Source organism: Anolis sagrei, chromosome 4, assembly GCF_037176765.1.
Source record: "Anolis sagrei isolate rAnoSag1 chromosome 4, rAnoSag1.mat, whole genome shotgun sequence".
In the NCBI taxonomy this organism is placed as follows: domain Eukaryota; kingdom Metazoa; phylum Chordata; class Lepidosauria; order Squamata; family Dactyloidae; genus Anolis; species Anolis sagrei.
The window spans coordinates 198764177-198786632 of record NC_090024.1 but is presented as its reverse complement, the minus strand read 5'-3'; the positions used below and the strand labels follow the sequence as shown (position 1 = coordinate 198786632).

The window sequence follows — 22456 nt, the reverse complement described above, 5'->3', positions numbered from 1 at the left end:
TTGCATAATTCAGAGAGCAGTTCTTTCTTTCACATACCACAGTCTTATAATGCTACCTGAATTAGTTTGTTTTTCCCTGATACAGTATATGTCCTGTAAGAAAATGCGGGCTGTTCAGATGGACACAAACACAGGATCAAAGAGTTGCAAGGATGATGCATAGTTCTACAATGTTTCGAAGGGTATTCCTATTATCCTTAAACAAAATCAGCAGTACCAGGTGCTTAACATTCCTGGACCTCAGTCATAGTGCCTTTCCACACAGCTCTATATTCCAGAATATTAAGGTAGAAAATCCCACAATATCTGCTTTTAACTGGGTTATCTGAGGTCACACTCAGCTAATATGGGATTTTCTGCCTTGGTATTTTGGGATATAGGGCTGTGTGGAAGGGCCCATAGTTGTCATGATTATGATGGAGATGTAACATTTAAGTTATAACAAACAATTTGAAGCCCCAGAGAGTGTGGAACTATTCAGTTGTTGGACTGTTCTTTAACTGGCCCTCCGCCCCATCCCTTTTTTCCTTACTTGTTCTGAGACTTGTGAGTTGGGACTATTCTTGGAACAGTATATAGCATGATATGTTCCAAGATCCCCAAGTGGATAATTGAAAATGTACACATTAGCAAATTCAATATTTTGACTATATTTGGGACATGGAATTGCACTGGAGGACTTAGAGAAGCCCTGAAATACATCCTCAAAAGGCTGGAAAATGTGCCGATTATTCTTAAGATGAAAAATATGTTGAAAAGGAGAAGACAAAAACGATAAAGATTGGAATGTCCTGGGGCTTTTTAGGACAGAAAAAAACAAGCAAAGGAGAGATGTATACAATTCTACATAATATGGAGAAGGCAGATAAAAGACATCTCTTCTTTTGTTCTCTCATAATATTAGAACCCAGGTCACTGAATTAAGTGGAATTTTGGAAAGCTCTTTTTCACACAACACAGAATTAAACAGTGGAATGTATTGAAGGCTGCTGACATGGGGCACTTCCAGACAGCCCTTTCTCCCAGGAGCATCCATGTTTAAAAAACATGGATGTTCCTGGGGGGTTGTTCACAAATACCCTAGAAAGTGCTTGCTTGCTGGGGTAGGTATCCAGATGTTGTACTGGGACTTCCCAGTACAGCACGGGACACCACAATCCCCACCCCCAAAGCCCTAAAACCCCTAAAACCCGGCACGTAAAAATGACACACCAGGAGAGCGCGGGGGGGGGGGTACTCCTTCCCCCCTCTCTCTCCTGGCATGTCATTTCTTTGCGCCGAGAGTTCTCCAGCAAGACAGTGATGGAGGCCAGGTAAGTTTTCTTTACTTTTAAAGGGGGTTTGAGGGCTTTGGGGGAGGGGGTGGGATTCCCACAGTTTTCCGGACTAATTTAGTCCAGAAAACTGTGAGAATGGTGTCTGGACTGCATTCCAGACATTGGAAGCACCTTCCAAGAAGGCACAGAATAAATCCACTATCAAATTAATTCACCACAAACCAGGGTCTTCCTGGTTTGTGGTGAATTAATTGCACGTTGGCCAGAAAGTCATCTGGATAGCCCCCTTTTTATTGCAGAAGTTTTTGTAATAAAGGGACTGTCTGGATGGGCCCAAGGATGGTTTAATGGGGATCAAACAAATTCCAGCATTTAACAATGGCGGTTTTTTCAGCATGGCTCTATAAACCAGTTGTTAGGGCATACAAGCAGAAGGTTCCTATTAGCCTTATTTCCTGCAGGTTGGCCTCTGATAGACATTTGTCTGACTACTGTAGAAACAAAATATTGGAATGTTCCTCTAGTCTGATCTAGGACAGATTTTAGTGTTCTTGGGATAATGGGCAAGGGGACTGGTAAGGTGCAAACGTTACAGTTATTGCACTGGGCTTTTAAAATGTATACAGAACATCTCTGGCAAGGATATGGAGAAATCTAATATTTGTTATTACCCAAGGTGGAAAGTATGAAGTGACTGTTAAACTGCAGGAATAAACAATAAAGGAAAATGAGTGAAAAGTATATTTTACTAAAACTGATAATGAAATGTGTTATGTAATATTAATAATCTGGACATTTTACTTAGTCATTCTCCAACTTCAAGGAAAAATTGAGGCTTTCAAACTAATGCATCAAAGGGAACTATGCATTACTTTTAAATATAACCCATTTCTTTATTTGGGACCTGGGAATTCAAGAGTACGTAGTGTATCCAGCCTTCTTACTTAACAGAGTAGATTAAAGTGCAGAGAAGGAGGTGAGAGTTCTATTTTGGGCCTTTCTTTGATACTGAGACTAGGTGCTATATTTATATCAGAATTAGGGAAATAAAAATAAAGTCTTGTGTAACCTGGCTTTAATGGATGACCTTGTTCTAAGCAGACTCAAGCCATTTCTCTTTGGCAGTTCCTGATCCAGTGTTCATCCTTTCTTTCTTTTTGAAGCTCAAAAACTATCTCAACTCCTGTTGGATATTTGTGTCATAGCCTGCAGTGAACATCTCTGTGAATAGCATGGATGTAAGGGTCCATCTTGTGCAGATAATCATTGACAGCCTTGGACTAAAGGACAAGAAGACAAAAAAATGACCCTGAATGCCCCACATATATTTTAAGCGTTTCTTATACGTACATGATGGGCTTTTCATGCTAGAGGAAGCTTGAAGGCTGCATTGGCCTTGGTTTATTATGTATGCTCACATCTCTCTGTTTATAAAATGTTGTGAGAAGTTGGTAGCGGTTGTGTATATATTTGCTCAGTCTGTCAACCTAATATTGTCTGCATGAGTAGTGTCTTTCTTTTACTTCCAATGTCACTTTGGATAAGAAAGTTCTATACAAAAAACCAAGTAAGGTACACCCAATATTTATTAATTGTTTCCCCGTTTTGTTTGTGGAAGTACAGTCAGTTATTTGCTTTGTCTTATATTTGATTTTCTACAGAGATGTATAGAATGATCTTATTGAAAGAACACACAGCCTTTTCCTCTATATAAAGCCCCAATATTAGCTCACATTAACACTGTGCTCTGTTAAGGGATGAAATGCCACATTCTTCCATCTGTTAATGATTATATTTCTCACCTTGACACGTGCTCATGTTGATTTACAAACCATGCAAAATACTTGTTTGAGTGACTATGTTTGTCATGCCCAGTCTTTGTTGGATTGTAAAAACAGAGAGCAATCCAGAAAGTAAGTGTGTGTGTGTGTGTATAAATGGATATGTTTGCCTAAGCTGATTTTAATGTGGCTAGTAAATACTGATTACACTAGTAATAATGATTTACTAGACTGGCAACTATAATCTTGCACAGTCTGCATTTAATAATTTTCCTATCCAAATTTGTGCTCTGTTTCTCCATTTTTCCAAGTGCTAATAGTTATGCAGTATCACACACCATATTCAAGTGCTTTTCCTGCATGACAGGGGGTTGGTCTAGATGGCCCATGTGGTCTCTTCCAACTCTATTATGATTCTGTTCCACTAATAAGTACCATAAAGTTCTTTTGGAAGACTTAACAAATTCCTCGAACGTTATATTCCCTAGGAATTCCTAAGTCCTTCAATCCCTTTCCCATCAGTTATGAGACCTGAGCAAAGGGATAGAGGAAAGGATAGCTCCCACAGTCTGTTCCCAGCATTCCTATCGTTTCCTAGCTTCAAACTGCCAGGCTAATGCAAAAAGTATCAGACAAGGTCAATAGCACAAACTGTGTCTTTCACGCCACTGGACAGCTGATAGTATTTAGTGCCAACAAGGATTTCAGAAAATATCTATCTGGTGGCAAAGGCCCAACTAATTATACCTAATGAAATATACACTATTCATGGATGGCGATGTCCCATTTATGTTTACTCAGAAGTAACTGTGATCTTTGGATCTTGTTCTGTGACAGCAGGACTCCTATGCATTTTACAGCAGTACTCCAATGCATCTCAGGGCTCCGTGATTAGTAGAAGTTCAGCTTGTGAAGCTTTCCCCATTGTTGCATCACTATTAGGAAAAGCATATCAGTCCAGACATATAAGAAGTTAGAATCTTGTTTTAAGACTTCACTTCCAATTTTCTAGCACATATATATATTTTAAAAATAAAAGTGTTTGTGAGTGAGAGTGTATACAAAGAGAAGTGTGCATGTGCCTTCTTGAATACTCATTTGGAAATTTAATACTTATCTACATAAAGGAGAAATATTTTCAGCTGTTTTCAAATGACCTTTTAAAATGTTTATTTATTTGAAATGCCACAGAAATATGAACACCATTTGGTCAGGAAAAAGAAAGAAAGAAAACAATGCTACATGCCCCAATCTATTTTTCCTCTGTGATTTTGGCAGATACGCAGTGTTGTTTTTCATGACCTGGAGCTAAATATTATCTCTTGCTAACAAATGTAGATCAAATCACTGTTAAAAGGACACCTTCATCTGTCAGTTCAGAAGCTGGCAAACTTCCACTGCTACCCTTGTTCTTGCACTTCCCAACAGAAGTAACATTGGTATTTTATTAGGTATCAATATATGGAACACAGAGATCTATTACTAAGATACACAAAGTATTATGTTATTGTTGTTGAAACTTCAAATATGTTATTGTACAACAGGCTTATTATATACACAACATAGAGGAACAACTTATCTCTATCATGAATAAATGTCCATATTCATGTAGATAAACATAATAGTCCAATCTGTCTGATGATTTGAAAAGTCACATAAGTTACTTTTCAAATCATCAGACAGATTGGACTATTATGCTTATCTACATGAACATGGACATTTATCTGTGATAGAGATAAGTTGTTCCTTTATATTGTGTATATAAGTAATAAACCTGTTGTACAATAACATATTTGAAGTTTCAACAACAATAACATAATAATTTGTGTATTTTATTAAGTGTGCCAAGAGAGAGGGTGCTGCATGCCTCTTCTGGCAAGCACCATAGGTTCGGCACCACAAACCTAGAGGAACCTTTGAAATAAATGCCAGGAAACTCCTACATAAAAATTATGTCTTCAGTTAAAAAAGAAAGAGGTTTCTCCCCAAATCTCTCAAGGAACCACTAACAACAATGTTCAGAACACTAAGGTTGCAGAGAACTCTGTCTTGTGATCTAGAATATTACTTGGTAAACTGGGAGTTCTTAATGAAATTCACAGTTTTTTTTCCAATTTGTTATAACCAGAAGTTTTGATACTTTCTTTGCATTAATACAAAGCTCAATCTGGATTCTAGTCATGCTTTCTAGAAACATGGGTGGTTTCCTGGCTGAGTGCAACTGAACAAAATATTTGTTGTTGAAGAAATCATAAGACTAGAGATCTTATGATGTAGTGTGATGTTAGCACAAGAGAAAACTTCATTTTATATTGCACTTGAAAATGAGAAAGCATGAATGATAGATACATTTCAAATAAGACATGGACTTTTCTATGAAAATCCATTTTCTCAAACCATGACATGAAATTTGACACAGATTTCCCTCAAGGGTATTGACTCATCTTCATCTTCTTGAAAGGGAGTTATGTCCAAATGTGCATATGGCTCAGGATCCAAATATCCATACACAGAGTTGCCAGCTACGCATCGCAACTCCCCCCCCCCCCCCAAAAAAAAACAAAACAAAAAGAAGAGAGAGACGCAAAGAAGTACACCACCGGAATAATAGTACAAATCTGCACAACATTTTTACATACTGATTCATATGTGTAGATACATATACACATATTGTAGAAACCAATAAAAAAAACCTGTCTTTAGACCCTCTGTGATTAACAACTACTGACCTTTTTTAAACCTCCCTTTTTTGAGCAAGGTTCTGTAACGTTGGTGTGGTGGCTTTGCAACTCGCGAGTTTCCTGGATGAAATAGATTATCTAAACCCATCGCAGTTTGGTTTCAGGCCTGGCTACAGGGCTGAGATGGCTTTGGTCACCTTGGTGGATGATCTACGCAGAGAATTCGATGGAGGAGTGTGTCCCTGTTGGTTCTCCTGGACCTCTTAGAGGCTTTTGATACTATCAACCAGCAGTGGGATTAGGTGGCAGTAGGATTAGGTGGCACTCTGCTCATTCCTGGAGGGTCAGGTTCAGAAGGTCATTCTGGGGGACCCATGCCTTTGTCCTGTGGGGTCCATCAGAGTTCAGTATTTATGTTATTTAACATCTACATGAGAGAGATCATCCAGAGTTTTGGGATTTGATACCATCTGTATGTAGTTGACACTACCACTCCTTTCCACCAAAAGCTAAGGAAGTCATCCTGACTCTGAATCAGTGCCTGTAAGCTGTGATGGTCTGAATGAGGATGAAAAAATTGAAACTTAATCCTGACAAGACAGAGGTACTCCTGGTCAGTTGTAGGGCAGATCAGGGTATAGGGGTGCAACCTGTGTTAGACAGGGTTACACTCCCTCTGAAGATACAGATCAGCAGCTTGGGTGTCCTCCTGGACTTAGCACTAACCCAAGAACCAACCTTTGTAGAATAAAAGATAGAGGTCTATTGATTAAATAAAGAACTGAAGGAGAAACAGGCAGATGGTGACATCAGGAAAGAATTTCACTGTATGAGATAGCCCACAAATACATCTCTCTCATGGGACCTTCCTGGTTCCATTTGTAGGAGCAAACAGGGTCAACAAAACAGCATATTGTGACTCAGCTTATTTTTGCCTACAGGCATGTCTCTTAGCTGCAGTCTAATGTCTTACTCACAAGTGGTCTATGTTCTCTAAGAAGTGCTTACTTCTAAGAAGACTACACTGACTGTTCCTGGACTTCTTTGCCAGTAAACCTCATGCTTCCTCTTGCATCAGCAGAATTTCTAGGACCCAACTATCTCTATCATAAGGCTACTATTTCTTCCACAGTTTGGATGCGATGCCATTTTATATCTTGTTTCAATGACACACATTGTATTCTGATGAGTCATGGCTTCTATGCTATGAAATAACACCCAGATACGTATACCTATTTTCTTGACCACAGAGTCTATCTCTAAGAGCCTTCTTACACTTAACTAAAATCCAAGAGGAAGTGGGCTAAAAAAAAAAACCCAATTTCTCCAGGGTTTCATTTCCCACTCTCTCCCATAACCCTGGCCTTTCCCTTGAAGGTGGCTAGATCCCCGCAGACCCCCATATCCCCAAGACACTCACTGGAAAGGCCTGCTGGCAGTGAAGGAGGTGGGGGGAGGAGGGATTTTCCTCCTCCTGCTCCCCCTCCTGATGGGCCATTTTCAAGCATCAGGAGAACTGTGCAGAGGGGCCTGCGCTAATGCCAAGTCCCTTCAATATTTTTTTTTTGTGGGGGGGGGGGAGAATGGATAGCTGGAGGAGGGGAGGGCATGGCACCCTCCAGCCCCTTTGGCCTCTAGGAGCCTGAAGAACCAGGATAACCAGGATAACTGTGAGGATTGACTCCTGCAATCATGAAACGTGGTCCCAGAAGTCAATCCCCACAAGCCCAGTACCTCAACAGATCTGGGACTTTCTGGATTTGTTGAGGTGTTTTATTAATCTGAAGTAAACTGGGAAAACCTAGTTTACTTTGGATCAATCTAGGTTTACCTGTCATTTGGATGCCTCAGGTAAACCCATTATCTATCATGGGGTTTGGGCCTGTGTAGAAGGGCCCTAAGCCTCTGTCTGCTCTTATTCCCAAAAATGCAGAAGTTAAACATGAAGCAATTTGCTCATCCATTTCTTTTTCATGCAGATGATCAATGGTCAGTATATCCAATGTGTTTGGCAGGTGGGTTTTTTTTATCCTGATCAAAGCCAACTAAAAAGACCCCAGCTTCATTTGTCTGGTCTATAGTTCACTCTGGCCTGAGGAACTTTAAGACATACACCTTTTCTTCCAAACGACTATTTCAATAATGGCCAAATTTTTCCTCTTAGGCAATGCAGCATTACACAATTTGCTCAGTGCAGCAGACAGCCTGTACGTTTGCTTCCAGTGTTAATTTTAGCATTTCCAAATAATGAAAAAAAAAAGAGAGTGCAAGATTTCAACACTGCAGTGGGCTGCCTCGTGAAATAGTCAGAGTCCAAATATTTCAGGGTCCAAGCATTGATGTATCACAATTCAGCTGGCAAAGTTGCTCTTTCAGAGGAGTGCAACCTTGAATTGAACACATGCAAGACTGCTGAAATCACAGCTGACCTTTTACACAGTAAGTGGGACTGAGCAAAACTGACAAGATTTTGAAGGGCTACAGTTTTTGGAGACAGCATGAGAGAAAGACAGTGTAGTTTCAGTACATATTTTCTCATCTTTCCTTCAGAGAAATGTGTTGAAATGGGAGGAACACAAAACATTCATACCTTCCAATTCATACCCTATTTGGTAGGGATAGTCCTGACTAATCTGTTGTCATCCCACTTTTTCAGATACCTTCAAAATGTCCTAATTTCTTGCACCTCTTCCCACTTTCTCTCTTTTTTCTCAGCTTCTTTCCATTACAATAAACTGAGTTTACAGCAACAAAAGTCATTGGCACTCATTGGACACAGGAGAAAGGAAGAGGAGAATAAAAATCTTTTCTTTCCCAGTAGTCAGGCCAAAGCAAAATACTCTAGCCTCTTCTAGATTTCCTGGTTTTCCTCATTAATAACATTCTGATGTTGCTTGGCCACATTTGTGGCAGTTTTCATTTTGCTAAATGTAGGTGGGCACAAAAATGGTAATACAAAATCAGTAATGGGAGCAATTTGTTCATCTTCTGCCTCAGTCACCATACTGAAACTAGAACACAATTATACCCTATTCAGGAATTAGCAAGCTGAAGAGCAAAAGAGACTATGCTGAGTAGCTTTATTCTAATATTGCACGAAGGCAACCTTGTGTTTAGAGGTTTGAAATTCCCAGATATATAAAAAAAGTCAGGTTTTATTATTTTACAGTTTCTTCCCAATCACGGCCATAGGCCAACAATTCTATCCTTCCTACAAGGGGAAAATTTGTGGTGAACTGTTTGTATTTAAGGCATTTCCACACTGGCCAAAATGTGACACAAACTGGCATTAAAATGCAGATCTGTGCTGCATTTAGCAGCTACTAGTGGCAGGAGCATACAATTACCTGTGCCTATTTGCTGTCTGCATGGGAGGGCATGTACCACCCTCTGCTTCCTATATCCCACTTCACCCCAAAACCGAAGAACCCATGGAGGGCGGGACAGCTGTGGAGACTGCCATCAGGCACATGGTAATTCCAGACGGCACCAGCAAAGGTACAGAATTTCTTGGAAGATCCAGAACTTTTCTGGTGCTTTTTAACCCAGGATAAACCCAAGGTAATAGGTTTATGCTGAGTTATATTGCATTAATTTGGGATGTTGTTTGGATGCCCCAGGGAAATGCAATCACTGTCAGACATCACGTGGCAATGTAGATGGGCCCTTCGAAACCCCATGTTCAGCATACTACTAAGTGTAACATCTGAAAATATCTATGGCACTTGCACTTGGTGCTTGGAATAATTGTCCATGTTGTATGGATTATGAAAGCAGTGTATAAATTCTAGTCTTGCCAAATCCATCCACATGTGGAAATTCTAGCCTTGCCAAATCCATCCACATGTTTAGTGTTGCCTCTTTGTAACACAGAAAGGGATGCTAGGTCATAGACAACCATCTAGAATTTAGATCTTTGCTCTGAATCTTGTACCAAAATGTATTTATTGTCTGTGGATTTACTCTGCACAGGTACAAGAAAGGCTGTCTAGTATGTCTGTAGCTTAGCTCATAGGGTGGGGTAGCTTTGATAATAAATCCAAAAGAGTTTGGATAAGATTAAGCCAGATAAAACATTCCTGCTACAAATATGAATGTGTTTAGTCTTGCAGTCTTTGCCCATGACTTCACTGCTTGTGCTTGTGAAAAATACGGCAGAAAGTTTTTTAGGCAATTACACAAGATGGGGAGGGCTTGTGCTCTCCAGGTATACGCTATAGCAAGCAGGTTTCTGCTTCTGAAGATTTGGGGCTTTTTCATATGACACATTTAAGCTACAATAGCGCTGAAATAACTATGGCAGCGAATGGAGTTTTTCTCACAGTCAAGCTTCTCCTTTTCCTATGAGTTAAATTCCACTTCTTTTTCCATTGACAATAAACCGTTAATTAATCCTCAGCAAAACCTTTGTTCTGCTTCTTTTTAGCAGTGTGAATAAACTGTATTGGATTTATCTGGCTTTTGTGGTTATGTTATTTTGGGGTATAATGGATATGTTTTACAGGCATATACATCATGTAAATGAGACACCTTCAAAGCTTATATCTAGTTGGGGAGGTAAACAGGTAACTGAAGGTGTGATCAGCAATTTAAACCATGATTAGGGTAGGTTCTCAAAACTGTCAGAATGCTGCTGTTTCCAAACCAAGGGACTGAGCCTCTTGAAAAAACAACAATTTTGAAGCAAAGAGAAATTTGTGGGAAAGGTCATTGGTTTATTCCCCTGGTGCTTTTTGAACAGGGTGGGCAACTGCAAAGGTTTAGGAGGCTGTATTAGTCCTCTTGGAAACTTGGGGTGAGAATTCTGTGTTTTCATTTAAAAAAAAAAAAAAGGTTGTTGAGTTTGCTTTGTTTTGTTTTTGCCCCCAAGCACTTTCACTTGTTTTGGGTTTCAAAAATGATCTATTCTAGATGCAGATTGGGCTGAGGGGCTGCAAAATTTGGTGGAAATGCACTTCCAGGCCTCCCAAAAAGTGAAATATTCCTTTGTATTTTTTTTACCCAAAAGGAATGGCACAAAAATGACCCTGTGTGCTGTAAGGTGCTCTTAGCCTTGTTTTAGTGGTCATTCCATGGAGTTTCATATTTTCCATTGTGTTTTCTATTTTATACTGACTTAAATATTCATGAATAATTTTAGTGTAGTATGTGTGTGTTTATGTGTGTATGTGTATTCCTGATGCATCATATAATTGATATCAGAAAATATTAATATAGACAATACACTATTATATTATTATAGAATCATAGAATCATAGAGTTGGAAGAGACCTCATGGACCATCCAGTCCAACCCCCTGCCAAGAAGCAGGAAAATCACAATATGTAACAATATATTCTATTATAATTGATATAATATAGTATTATTCTGTTCTCTGCCACACCTTTGTATTTGCATGATGCAAGAGAGACTTCCTAAACATTTATAATAGGGGCTTTTCTACAAGGTCCTGCTCATTGTGGCATAGCCTGACCTCTCATTTTGGAGTATTTGTTTGTAAAGTAGGGAATGAAGTCTCTTTAAGCTGTTTCTGTATGCACAGCCCTTTAGGGATAGCCAACTGGTCTTGCTTCTTGAATTACTCACTCCAGTTAAGGAATGAATTTTGTTCTGCTTGACTTTTCACCCAGTAACCTTTCATCCACTGAGGCTACTTGCCTTCTTGCTTGCTTTTGGGAGAGGGTGCTGAGAGGGCCCTTAGGCTCAAAGTATTTTGAGATTTAGATAAAGGTTATGGTGTTTGCCCAAATGAAACTTCATGCAGGACAAGGCTGAAGCTGCAGTGTTGGGGTATTTATCTCTAACCTTTTTGATGCATGGCAAACATTGTTGTGGTCAATGTTTGGACTGTGATAAGCCTTTAAGTAAACTAAAGGTGCCCATTTAATCTTAAGGCTCAAAACAGCAATCCAGGATGTACCATTCTACACTTTTTGTTTAGACATACTGCTGGTGGAGATGGAGTAAATTCAAACTGGCCATGTGAAAAACTCGTGGAAGCAATTCCTTTTTCAATGTCATTTACTTGGTTGCAAACAAGGGATATTTTGAGGGGTTGCCAAATCTCAGCATATGGCTAAGTATCAGTGACTGGAGCTCCTTCTTTAGTCTAAGAATGAAGGGGAGACATCACAAGCAAAGATATTACCATGAAATATGTGTGTCTATTCCACAATTGTTTGACTTGGTGTTTTTGTTTGAATTGCACACTCTGCACCTCAAGGCTGAATCAAATGTGCATCCAAGCTATAAGATTTCAAGGGTAGTGAAATCACATGCAATACAAGCTATATTCCTATTTCCCCATCCCTTCTTTGACTGACCAGGAAGATCCCTATCTTGTCTAACTTAGGGTTCAATTTGTTTGCCTTCATCACATTCATTATTAATGATAGTCAGATTGAGAATCAAGACAGCTTTCTTGGAATTAGTGGAAATGGAATGGTGACACCTGATTCCAGAACTCCAGAAAATCTGTCCCAAAAAACCATGTAGCATGGGGACAAAAGCAGATCTTGAGGTATCCTACAAGCCAAGTGTCATTTGGTCAAATAGAACTTCTCTAATACTTGTTTACCTTCTGAGTTTGCAAGTTTATGTCTCCCAAAATAGATTGGAACCACTGAAACCAATACCCTCAAATCCCATCCCAGAGAGGCAACTTGGAAGGATAGCATGGTTGATGGTACTGAAAGCCACCAAGAAATCTAGCAGAATCAATAGGGATATGTTCCCATATTCGGTTCACTACATAGGTTATCCACAAAATCAGCCAACATCATACTTAGACCTGAAGCCAAATTGAAATGGACAACCCATTTCATTCAAGAGCCCACTACAGAATCTTGTCTGAAAATAAAATATTGGAGACTGGCTGATAATTTTCTAGTGTGCTCATGTTCAAGGAGGGCTTTTTTTCCAGTAGAGGCTCTGCCATAACCTCTTTCAGCATTGCCTTCTTTCAGTGAGGCATTCCCCATTACCTACTAAGTCAGTCTCAATTTTTTCTGGTTCTATAATCCTGGAAGGGCACAGATTGGGTACCTATATGGAAACTTTCACTTCTCCAAGCTTCCTATCCACATCCTCAGACTACATAAATTGAAACATATTCAATATGGGAAAAACAGGAGTTATCATTACATCTGCAGAGCTGTATCAACCATAGCAGTGATGTGAGATCTCTCTTTCCAAGTATAGACTCTATATTGTAGTATTTGTTTTGTTTCTGGCAAAAGATAGGCTACAACATATGTTTGCTAACAGATAACCTGATCCCAGACGTTAGTATATCCCATGAAGAAGGACATAATGTCTAACTGATAGAGAGCAAGTACTAAGGTACATACACCATCTTGTTGTGACTCTTGACTTGCAGCAATCTAATCTTGAAGTTATTGAACATCTCAAGAAGAAGGACAGAGTATCTAACTGGTATTGATCAAATGCTATGATTTTTTAAAATCTTCATGAAGCGTGAATGGCTGCAAACAGACTTTTCCTCAAGGCTGGTGGGTTTTTTTATATAACTTCCACACTTCAGGTTTTGTATGTGTGTATTTGTGTCAACAATCTCTTAAACATTAATTGTGTTATGAAATGACCATGAGACCGGTGAATTGCTGTAAAACAAGAGCAGAACCCATGTTTTGCGTGCATGAAGTTCCAGGAAGCAAGCAAGTGAAAATCAACAAATGGCTCCCCTTTCAAATTAGCTATTGAACAATTGGGTTGTTGTAGGTTTTTTGGGCTATATGGCCATGTTCTAGAGGCACTTCTCCTGACGTTTCGCCTGCATCTATGGCAAGCATCCCCAGAGGTAGTGAGGTCATAGGATGCTTGCCATAGATGCAGGTGAAACGTCAGGAGAAATGCCTTTGGAACATGGCCATATAACCCGAAAAAACCTACAACAACACAGTGATTCCGGCCATGAAAGCCTTCAACAATAGACTGAACAATTGTTTTCTTAATGACTCATTTGTAAGCACCCAGTGATTATTAATCCTAAATAAATTGATTCCCTCCATTTTCACATTAACCAAGATGTAGTTTACCTTCATGTATCAAACAGGACCAGTCTTATGAAGGATGAGACATTCATGTCAGAAGTTGATTCTGATTGTCATGTAAAGGCAGTAACATCTTAGTTGTTTTACTTATTATATTAAGAGAGGTAATTGTGAAATATTAAGTCAAGGCCCAAAACAACTTGATTAGAATTGGGAACTGATTGTCATTTTATATTCTGCCCCAGGCAGTAATATATCTTGGGACAGGCATGGCATTGTTTATTTACATATAACAAATATAATTAATATTTTAATTTAGCAAACAATATAGCAAACTATATTTTCTATAGTATGGCCATCCCATTTCTTGGGCATCCTAACCTGCTTTTATTTGTGTGTGTTCATTTTCAGTGGCAACTGAAATGTTGCCGGTGTGATTCCAGAACCCCTCATGTGTTCAACAGTCACCGGGTAGAAAATGTCCTGTCTTCGGCTGGACACATAAGATGGTGGCAGTCCCAGAATGGTAAGCTTCTGTCTTTCTTATGATGCATTCAAGAGGAAAAAGAGCATGAAAACACTCTTGATGTGAACGTGCTGTAAGATGGTTGTCTGGCTTGGAAATTTTATGATAGGCATGATGAGCTGAAAGGGGCCAAGGGTTCTGTAGATTCAGTAAACAGGGTCTGGATTTGAATGGATTACGTGCAAAGAGGAAATGGTTAACCTGTCTGACAGGAAAAATCTTTTGTTTTTACAACCTCTATGACTTGCTACTCTGACCATGGTCCTTTGTGTCTCTTCACAGATGTGAATCACGTCTCTCTTCAGCTAGATCTCGATAAGAAGTTTCAGCTTGATAGCATCCTGATGGACTTCAGGGTACGTGCGAGGCTGCCATGGTAGTAACTAGGATTAAAAAACTTTGAATTCGTGTGGTTTCTGTAAGTCAAGGAGAATCTTAATTTCTGCATTTATTAGTGTTTCTGACAAAGTCAAGCAGCCAGATTCTTTGTAAAATGATGACAGTGGCTATATGTTCATCCATATGTTCAAACACATGTTCATCTTGTCTGTCAGGATGTTACAACAGAACAGACATGGTAGAATCCAAGGCTTAGAAATGTGATTTTTTAAAACAATGCATTGTGCATTCCTCAACCAGATTACGATTCTCAAAATGGTATCCAAAATGTAATTTTTGCAATGTTCTGGTTCCATCTACAGACTAAACCACCTATATTGCCTGGGACTATGAGAATAGTAACATGTCTTGATATGATCAATGGCTTCTTTGATTACTGTATTTCCCATGCCAAAATGGCAAAAATTACAGTTCCCTGCCATGGAAGTTTGAATTTTTCAGGAAAAGACTTCTTTTGAAATCCAAGGAAATTTGGCATGGTGCTTTAGTGATATATTAAGTAAATAATCCTGTTTGTGGCATTGGCTATTGGGCTTAAATGATCTGCGGTGCCTCTTCTTATATTGTTATTATCTGGCACTTTTTGCTCATTGAAATGTATAGAAAAAAAAAACCAATTTCAAAGTTTCAGCTGAATATTGAGGTTAATTCAGCTATGGCTTAATCCTTCTCCTCTTTAGTTCTCTATTGAAAGGAAACATTAGGCCCATCTCACTTGTCAGAGGCTGGTTCTCATCGTGTCACATTGAGGATGGTGAAATGATTGAACCTTGTTTTCTCTTCCCCTCACTCCCCTCAGAGCCCTTTGCCAGTTGGAATGGTGATCGAGCGTTCCACCGACTTTGGCACAACCTGGAAGGTTTATCAATACTTGTCCACAGATTGTGCCACATCATTTCCACGGATATCCAGTGGTCTCCCTCAAACATGGCAGGATGTGCGTTGCCAGGATATGCAGACTCAGCACAGACCACCTCAGAATGGTGGAAAGGTATATCCACATGCAATAACTTGTCAGTTGAGAAAGTAAATCCAATACTTATGGGCTCGAGAAAACTGTGGGGATATAGTGGACCCACTGTATTTACAGTGGTTTGGTTCTGATACCTGCTGGTGATATGGAATAAAGTGGAAAATGACACCCCATACTATTAAATGGCAGTGGCATGAACACACATGTTTCAGGGGTTCTGGATCATGCAGACTCCAAAGGACACTATACTACCAAACTTTTGCATTATTAATACTCAGATAGTTTTACAGTGACCATCAGCAAAGTTCATTACTCAGCTTTCAACCAAGGTAACTAATCTTTATTTCTCTATAAACAAAACAACAAACCATTTATTGTGGTGTTAGAATATATCACTTTGATCCAGCTTCTTTGTAATTGTCATCTGAGCTCATCATTTTTGATAATAATAATAATAATAATAATAATAATAGGTATTGGTATTATTAGTACCGTACTTGTATTAGTATTTATATTCTGCTTTTCTCTCTCTCAAAGGAGACTCGAAGGGGTTAACATCAAAAACCATACAAGTTTTTCCTTTTTGGTAACTAGGATGAAAATGTAGTCAATGCATTGACATAGCATGACATGCTTTGGTGTGACCAGAACATTTCTTAGAAAAATTAGGGTTTAGAGGAACTCCATGAATAGTTCCTTTTAAATTTTGTTTATTAAAAACCACATTAATCACTACTGATCTTTATTTTACAATTTTATTTCTTTATTTCTGTATTTAAAAGAGCAATGTCACTTTTTGCATGAAAGAAAAAAAAAATAGCCAGGCAAGCAAACTCTTCTCTATGTTCTGTCAGCTAGCTGCTGCTGTGCCAGTGAGGTGGTGAATCTTCTTCTGATTTTCGTATGAACTTTAAAGGACCTATCCAGAGCATTGATCCTGTCCTCAGAACAGATTCAGCATCTTGTGTCACACCTTTAAAATTCAAACTAGAAGCTGGATCAGATTTACCACAACACTAATATAGTAGCCACCATGACCATTATATGCTATTGGTATTATTATACTATTATTTGTATGCTTTTTAGTGATAATGTAAAAGACATTTTCATAATTGTGAAATGAAACTAACAATTATTGGAAGAAGTATTATTGATCTTTAACATGTTTTCCTTTTCTATCCTTCTAAGATTGAGTTCAACCCCATTGGTCTTGCATCTGGGATGACAACATCTCATAGCCAAAATGTCAACAGTATGTACATACCCATGTCTGTAGAATGTGTGGTCCATTGCAGAAGTGGACTAGATAAATTTTATTGGAAAATTACAGAAAGCAGATATACTAAGATACCAAAGTGCATAATTCTTTCTAGTTTATTTTGAAGATTCTTCAGTCTTGGCCCTTAAACCTGATAGAGCAGACAGATGCTACTTCTCTTTTTAAGATGAGTGGAGGAAAAGGCTTACAGATCGAACATATATTTTGCATGAAAACGATACTAGGTTGAATTGAGACATCTCCAGTTAAAAAGCACATAGAGCCAATGTTGGAAAAGACTTTTGGTCTGATCTGACATAAGGTGTATCAGATATATTATTTCCCCGTCATGGGCAAACTTTGGCCCTCCAGGTGTTTTGGACTTCAACTACCACAATTCCTAACTGTCGGTAGGAGTTGTGCTAAAACACCTGGAGGGCCAAAATTTGCCCATGCCTGCTATATCCCAGTATTCCTGAGAGAGAGCATGTCTGTTATTGGGATTGGATAGCAGATTGTCTGATATACTCTATGAGGGAGTAGTTATATCAGTCAGCTTTGAGGAACTTTGCCAGTTGTGTGTGTCATTGGGGCAGTGCTATGAAAGGCAACAAGGAATCTCCCAATATCAAAATATAATCTTATGATTGCATATTTTTGGATTTTTTTTATTATGGAACCCTAGACTTTTTCTCTTTAGTCTGGGAGTTGAAACTTATATTGTATTGAATGTTATCTGTAAAAGTACAGTTACCTTCTCCTGTGGTAGCTTACCAGCCTTCTTTAGGCTTTGTTGTGTTAGTTATTTGTTCTGGCATTGACATATTTTGCTCACTTAATATTCATAAGAGAATAAAAAGATGTCATTGTCAAAGCATTGAGCTCCAATGTTTTTGGTATTGAGCTGTGTTTTTTCATTTTTTACAAAGAGTTTTTATAATGAAACTTTTACAGTGTTAGCATAAGTTTTCAACAGAGATGAATTATTTGTCATCCATGCTAAGGGCAGTAGTAAGTAATTCATGGCACTGATGACAGTGAGATGGTAAATGATTTTAGTCTAGATGGTAAAGGAACTGACTGAGGTACCAAAGTGCAGGGTCTTACTCCTTAGATACTCCCCATTAAGTTCAGATAAACCTGCAGTTTATTTACCATTCTGCTAACATTGAAGTCACCAGGTGACCTGACTGGCAGGTACATTGGGCAGTTATAGTGACACATACAGGTGGTTTCTCTGAGTCAGCATGTGAATTACAATTGTAATGCCACCACATGCTTCTACATAGCATTACCGTGGAGCAGTGATGGCTAACCTTTAGCTTGGCGCTAAATGTGGCCCATGGGGATTACACATCAGACCCACAATAACAGAGCCTCCTGTTATTATATCCCATTAAAGTTGAAATAAAACAAAAATAGACTTTTAAAACCACATGAATGTATAGTTTATTGCTCATAATTCTTTGCACTATAGTTCACATTAGAATAAAAATACACAGAAATGTACTTTTTATTGATAAATTGCCCACATTTGGTCTTACCTTCTTTGATTTAGCCCCACCTAGTATTCTTGATTCCTCTCATTGCTAGAATTCAGTTTTTCCCAAATAATTCAATTCAGATGAAAAAGGGCTGATAACGTTCCCTATCTTTACCTCAGAGCAGTTGTCTATCATCCTTGGCATGCATTTTTTAAAGAAAAAAGCTCCAGCTTTTTGTCTGGAGTCAGAGGTGTTAATTCCAGTCTTTAGCCATTTTGCCTCTGATTTCTTAAATGTAGTCATTGGGAGTCAGTAGTCATCCTATTCATTCTCCTATATTATCTTATGAAGAAAATTACCCACTTTTAGGTTTTATTTTGTCCCTGTCTCCCAAGGTAATGAATTTGGCCATTTTCTCACAAGGCATTTCAGATGTGTGTATTTTATTTTGGTTTCAAATAGATCTGGCAGAATTCACCAACTTGAGAGTGAATTTCACACAGCTGTCCCACCTTCCACACCAGGGATATCGATTGCCTAGTGCTTTCTATGCCTTGACGGAAATGCAAGTGCAAGGGAGCTGCTTCTGTCATGGACATGCTGACCGCTGTGATGTCCCCGATGCTTCTTCTGGAGAACCCAGTGTTATGGTGAGTGTGAAGATTGAGAAGTATTGCTAGATGCAATGACTTCCCAATTGCAGCATTCGATTCTAGTAGGTCTCAACTGCATTCGTTTTACTTGAACATGCTCTCCTCTTTCTAGTCTGTCCACATAGTGGGCAGAAGAGTGGAGTGAGTGCTGGCTAGACAAGATGGTCTGTTTTTGGTGGAGAAAAGGCATATCTATTTGATATTGTATCTAGCTATAATATCAGTGTGGAATAATTTCATGAGAGCCAGCATAGCATTCTGGTTTGAGTGTGAAATTATGACTCTGAAGACCATGGTTCAAATCCTTGCTTGACTTTGGAAATCCTTGGTCATCTTAGGCAAGTCAGACTCCCTGAGCTTGAGGGGAAAGTAAAGGCACCTTGCTTTTGCTAAGGAGACCCTACGATAGGATTGCCTAAGAGTTGCCATACACTGGAAACAACCTGAAGATATGCAGCAATAACAAATTCCTTTTTTTCTGCCAAGCTTGTACTAAATTAGACACAAGTTTTTCCACAATATCAGACAGTGTTGAACTTAATAGTTAAAATTGATCTGAGAGAAAGAGAGAAAGAGTACTCAAAAAAAGGAGGAATTACAAAGCTCAGGATTTTTGCGGCGTACATTATGTTAATTCTATGATCAGTAATTGAACAGCAGGGTTCCTCATAATGATAATCAATATTTATTTTTGCTGTGTAGACATTGGTTACTCTGATTTGGCATTTGCAAGGAACACCCCATGTTCAGAGCTTGAAAATTTGGTAATACAATTTTCAGAATCCACTAACCAGTGTAGGAGTTTTGGAGGAAGCAAATTTTTTTAAGCTCTGTAAACATTATACTGTGGAAGCAATTAAGATGCAATACTATAAGAAAGCTAGAGCAGATCCCTTTTGCTGAGCCAGAAAAAACATGGGAGATAAAATGGACAGAAGGGCCATTCTACCAGCTCATCTGGGAAAAAAAGGTTATCTCCCCCAGCTCTCACTGCTGTAAATACCTATTTGCATAATGCGTTTTTAGACTGGAATCCCATGGACATGAACTGGCTTTAAAAATGATTCTGGATGTGTGTGCATGTGTGTGTGTGTATAAGGCCAGGAATGCAAGAAATATTCCTCATTATTTATTACTGTAATTATTCACCCTCACATGCACAGATGAAATAGTCAAGAATGTATATCCCTGCCCAAGAGAGGGGAAAAGGTTTAAGTAAAACAAATTACAATGCAATAACTGAGAGGGTCCAGACACTACTAGGTGATGGTGAGATAAATTGTGAGAATTGAGAAAAAAATTCCTTGTACCTTCTAGATTCATGGACGTTGTGTGTGCCAGCACAACACTGCTGGGGCAAATTGTGACCATTGTGCAGCATTTTACCATGACCAGCCATGGAGACCTGCTGAAGACAACAGTCCCAATGAATGCCGCCGTATGTATGCCTCACCAATATCCCAGGGGAAAAATTTCCTGCTAGCATTCCTGAACTATAATTTTAATGTTATATTCACTGCACATATTGCTTTTATCATAATTGTTGAAGGGGAAAAGTCATATAACAGATAGCTATGCTTTTCATATACAAGGGATGCTCACTATTCATAGGAAAAATTCCCTTCACCAGCTTGAGAAAAAGCTTGAGCATAGATTAATGACACAACCTGTGCTTTGCACACTGAAGGTTTCAGGTTTATTTCCTGGTATATCCAGATAGGTATGGGAAAACTACATAAAATCCTGGAGACCTGCCACCAATCATTGTTATTGACAGTACCACAAAAATGAGTTTGCTATGGCCATTTTGTTTGATGGATTTTGGTAGCTGTACTCCAGAAAAGTATACTCTCTGCACTCTGTAGGGCCATAGGCATTCGGACTGACGCTATATGACTTTTGTACCCAAAAGCTCAAATAAAATTATTAAACACACATCTCAACTGTCTGAATTTTACAAATGGATTACATTGAGAGAAATACAGAAATACTAAAATAACATCCTGGTGATGTCAGACTGTCTTGTCAGCATAGGGGCTCTGGCTGGGTGAAAAATCATTTCCTACTCTCAACATTATTAGTATGCCTTGTAGAAAAAAGCACATTTTCTATGTGTTATTTTCACCTGGGGGAGAAATATAAGTCCAGAAAGAGCACTCAGCAGGACATGGAGCATTCAAGGGTACTTCTTCTGTTAAAAGATGTGCAGTGTGGATTATGTTCAAGTTGGATCCACTACAATATGAATGCTTCTCTGTTACAAATTTGTTAGGCACAATGAAGGAACCCAAAGCACCATCTACTGGTGAAGTTGAACATTAAAAGCCATTGTTTTCCCAGTTTTCCAAGTGACAGATAGCTTGACATTCTTTCTCCATATAGGATGCAACTGTAATGGACATTCCAACAGGTGTCATTTTGATCCATCTGTGTATGAGGCCAACGGAGGTATAAGTGGTGGTGTGTGTGAAGATTGTCAGCACAATACAGCAGGGCAACATTGTGAACATTGCAAGACCAACTTTTTCCGTAACCAACGATTTGATCTTGGCCACCCAGAAGCTTGCCTCCGTAAGTGGTTGCTAAAGCTTATTTTGCTTCTCCAGGGTCAATTTTGATGTTTTATACTGTTTTTTATTGATTGCATTGAATTGTTGCCAACACTGTGAACCATTAGAGTCCACTTTGAGGTTGAGAAGGGCAGTATACAAATAATGCAAATAATAATAATAAATAATGTATTTATTCTATTTGTAGGTCACCATAGCTATTCCAGGATTGCACATTGTGTAGAACTGTTATACAAATATGTATGATAATCTGTCTTGTGGGGATATATATATATATTCTAAGATATCCAAAGGAAAGAAATGAAAGAAAGACAAAGAAAAAAAAGATTTGCAAATTCTTGGAAAAGTTTAATTTCCTCTAACTTCTAACAAAAATGGAAATTGAACACTGGAAAATGAGAAACCCAAGCTACAATACCCTCATTGCTTTAATCCACTTTAAAATCTGATTGGTTTTGAGTTCGATTAGAGTGTCTAGTATAGAAATTTTGCCCTCCAACATTTCACCAAAGAAAAACTAGATGCATGTAGCCATGCAACGGTATAGTGTAGACAGGATAACATAAATTAAATGAGCAAGATCATGCAAACTTGGGAGAGGCTGCAGCAGTTGTCTTTTGCTTAAGACTACCCAGAATCCTGTCGAATGTAAACTATAGCAGTAGCTGTAGTAAGCTGAGGACAAAGTGGAAGGAGAGAGAACCCAAAACACTCAAAATTTAAGAACAGCTGAAAAATTGGGATGACAGAGGATTAATTGAACTGTCCATACCAAATCAGAGCAGTTGGAGAATACAAGAAAAGCATCACAATTCTTCCTATATGCTCCTTTCCTTTTCCTT

General features: G+C 38.7%; 1 protein-coding gene across 9 annotated transcripts in view; it reads left to right on the top strand.

The window, feature by feature from the left end:
• The window catches only part of LAMB3 (laminin subunit beta 3), a 68356-nt gene that overhangs the window by 19267 nt on the left and 26633 nt on the right, over window positions 1-22456 (top strand). For 8 of the 9 annotated variants that reach the window (XM_060772832.2, XM_060772838.2, XM_060772839.2 and 5 more), the window contains 7 exons: window positions 14163-14277; window positions 14560-14633; window positions 15476-15667; window positions 16838-16901; window positions 18854-19041; window positions 20362-20482; window positions 21427-21615. In XM_060772832.2, the coding sequence (XP_060628815.2) occupies window positions 14163-14277; window positions 14560-14633; window positions 15476-15667; window positions 16838-16901; window positions 18854-19041; window positions 20362-20482; window positions 21427-21615 (943 nt within the window). Of the gene's footprint in view, window positions 1-8111; window positions 8179-14162; window positions 14278-14559; window positions 14634-15475; window positions 15668-16837; window positions 16902-18853; window positions 19042-20361; window positions 20483-21426; window positions 21616-22456 lie in introns of those variants that run through there. The other variant, XM_067468073.1, reaches the window with a different exon arrangement.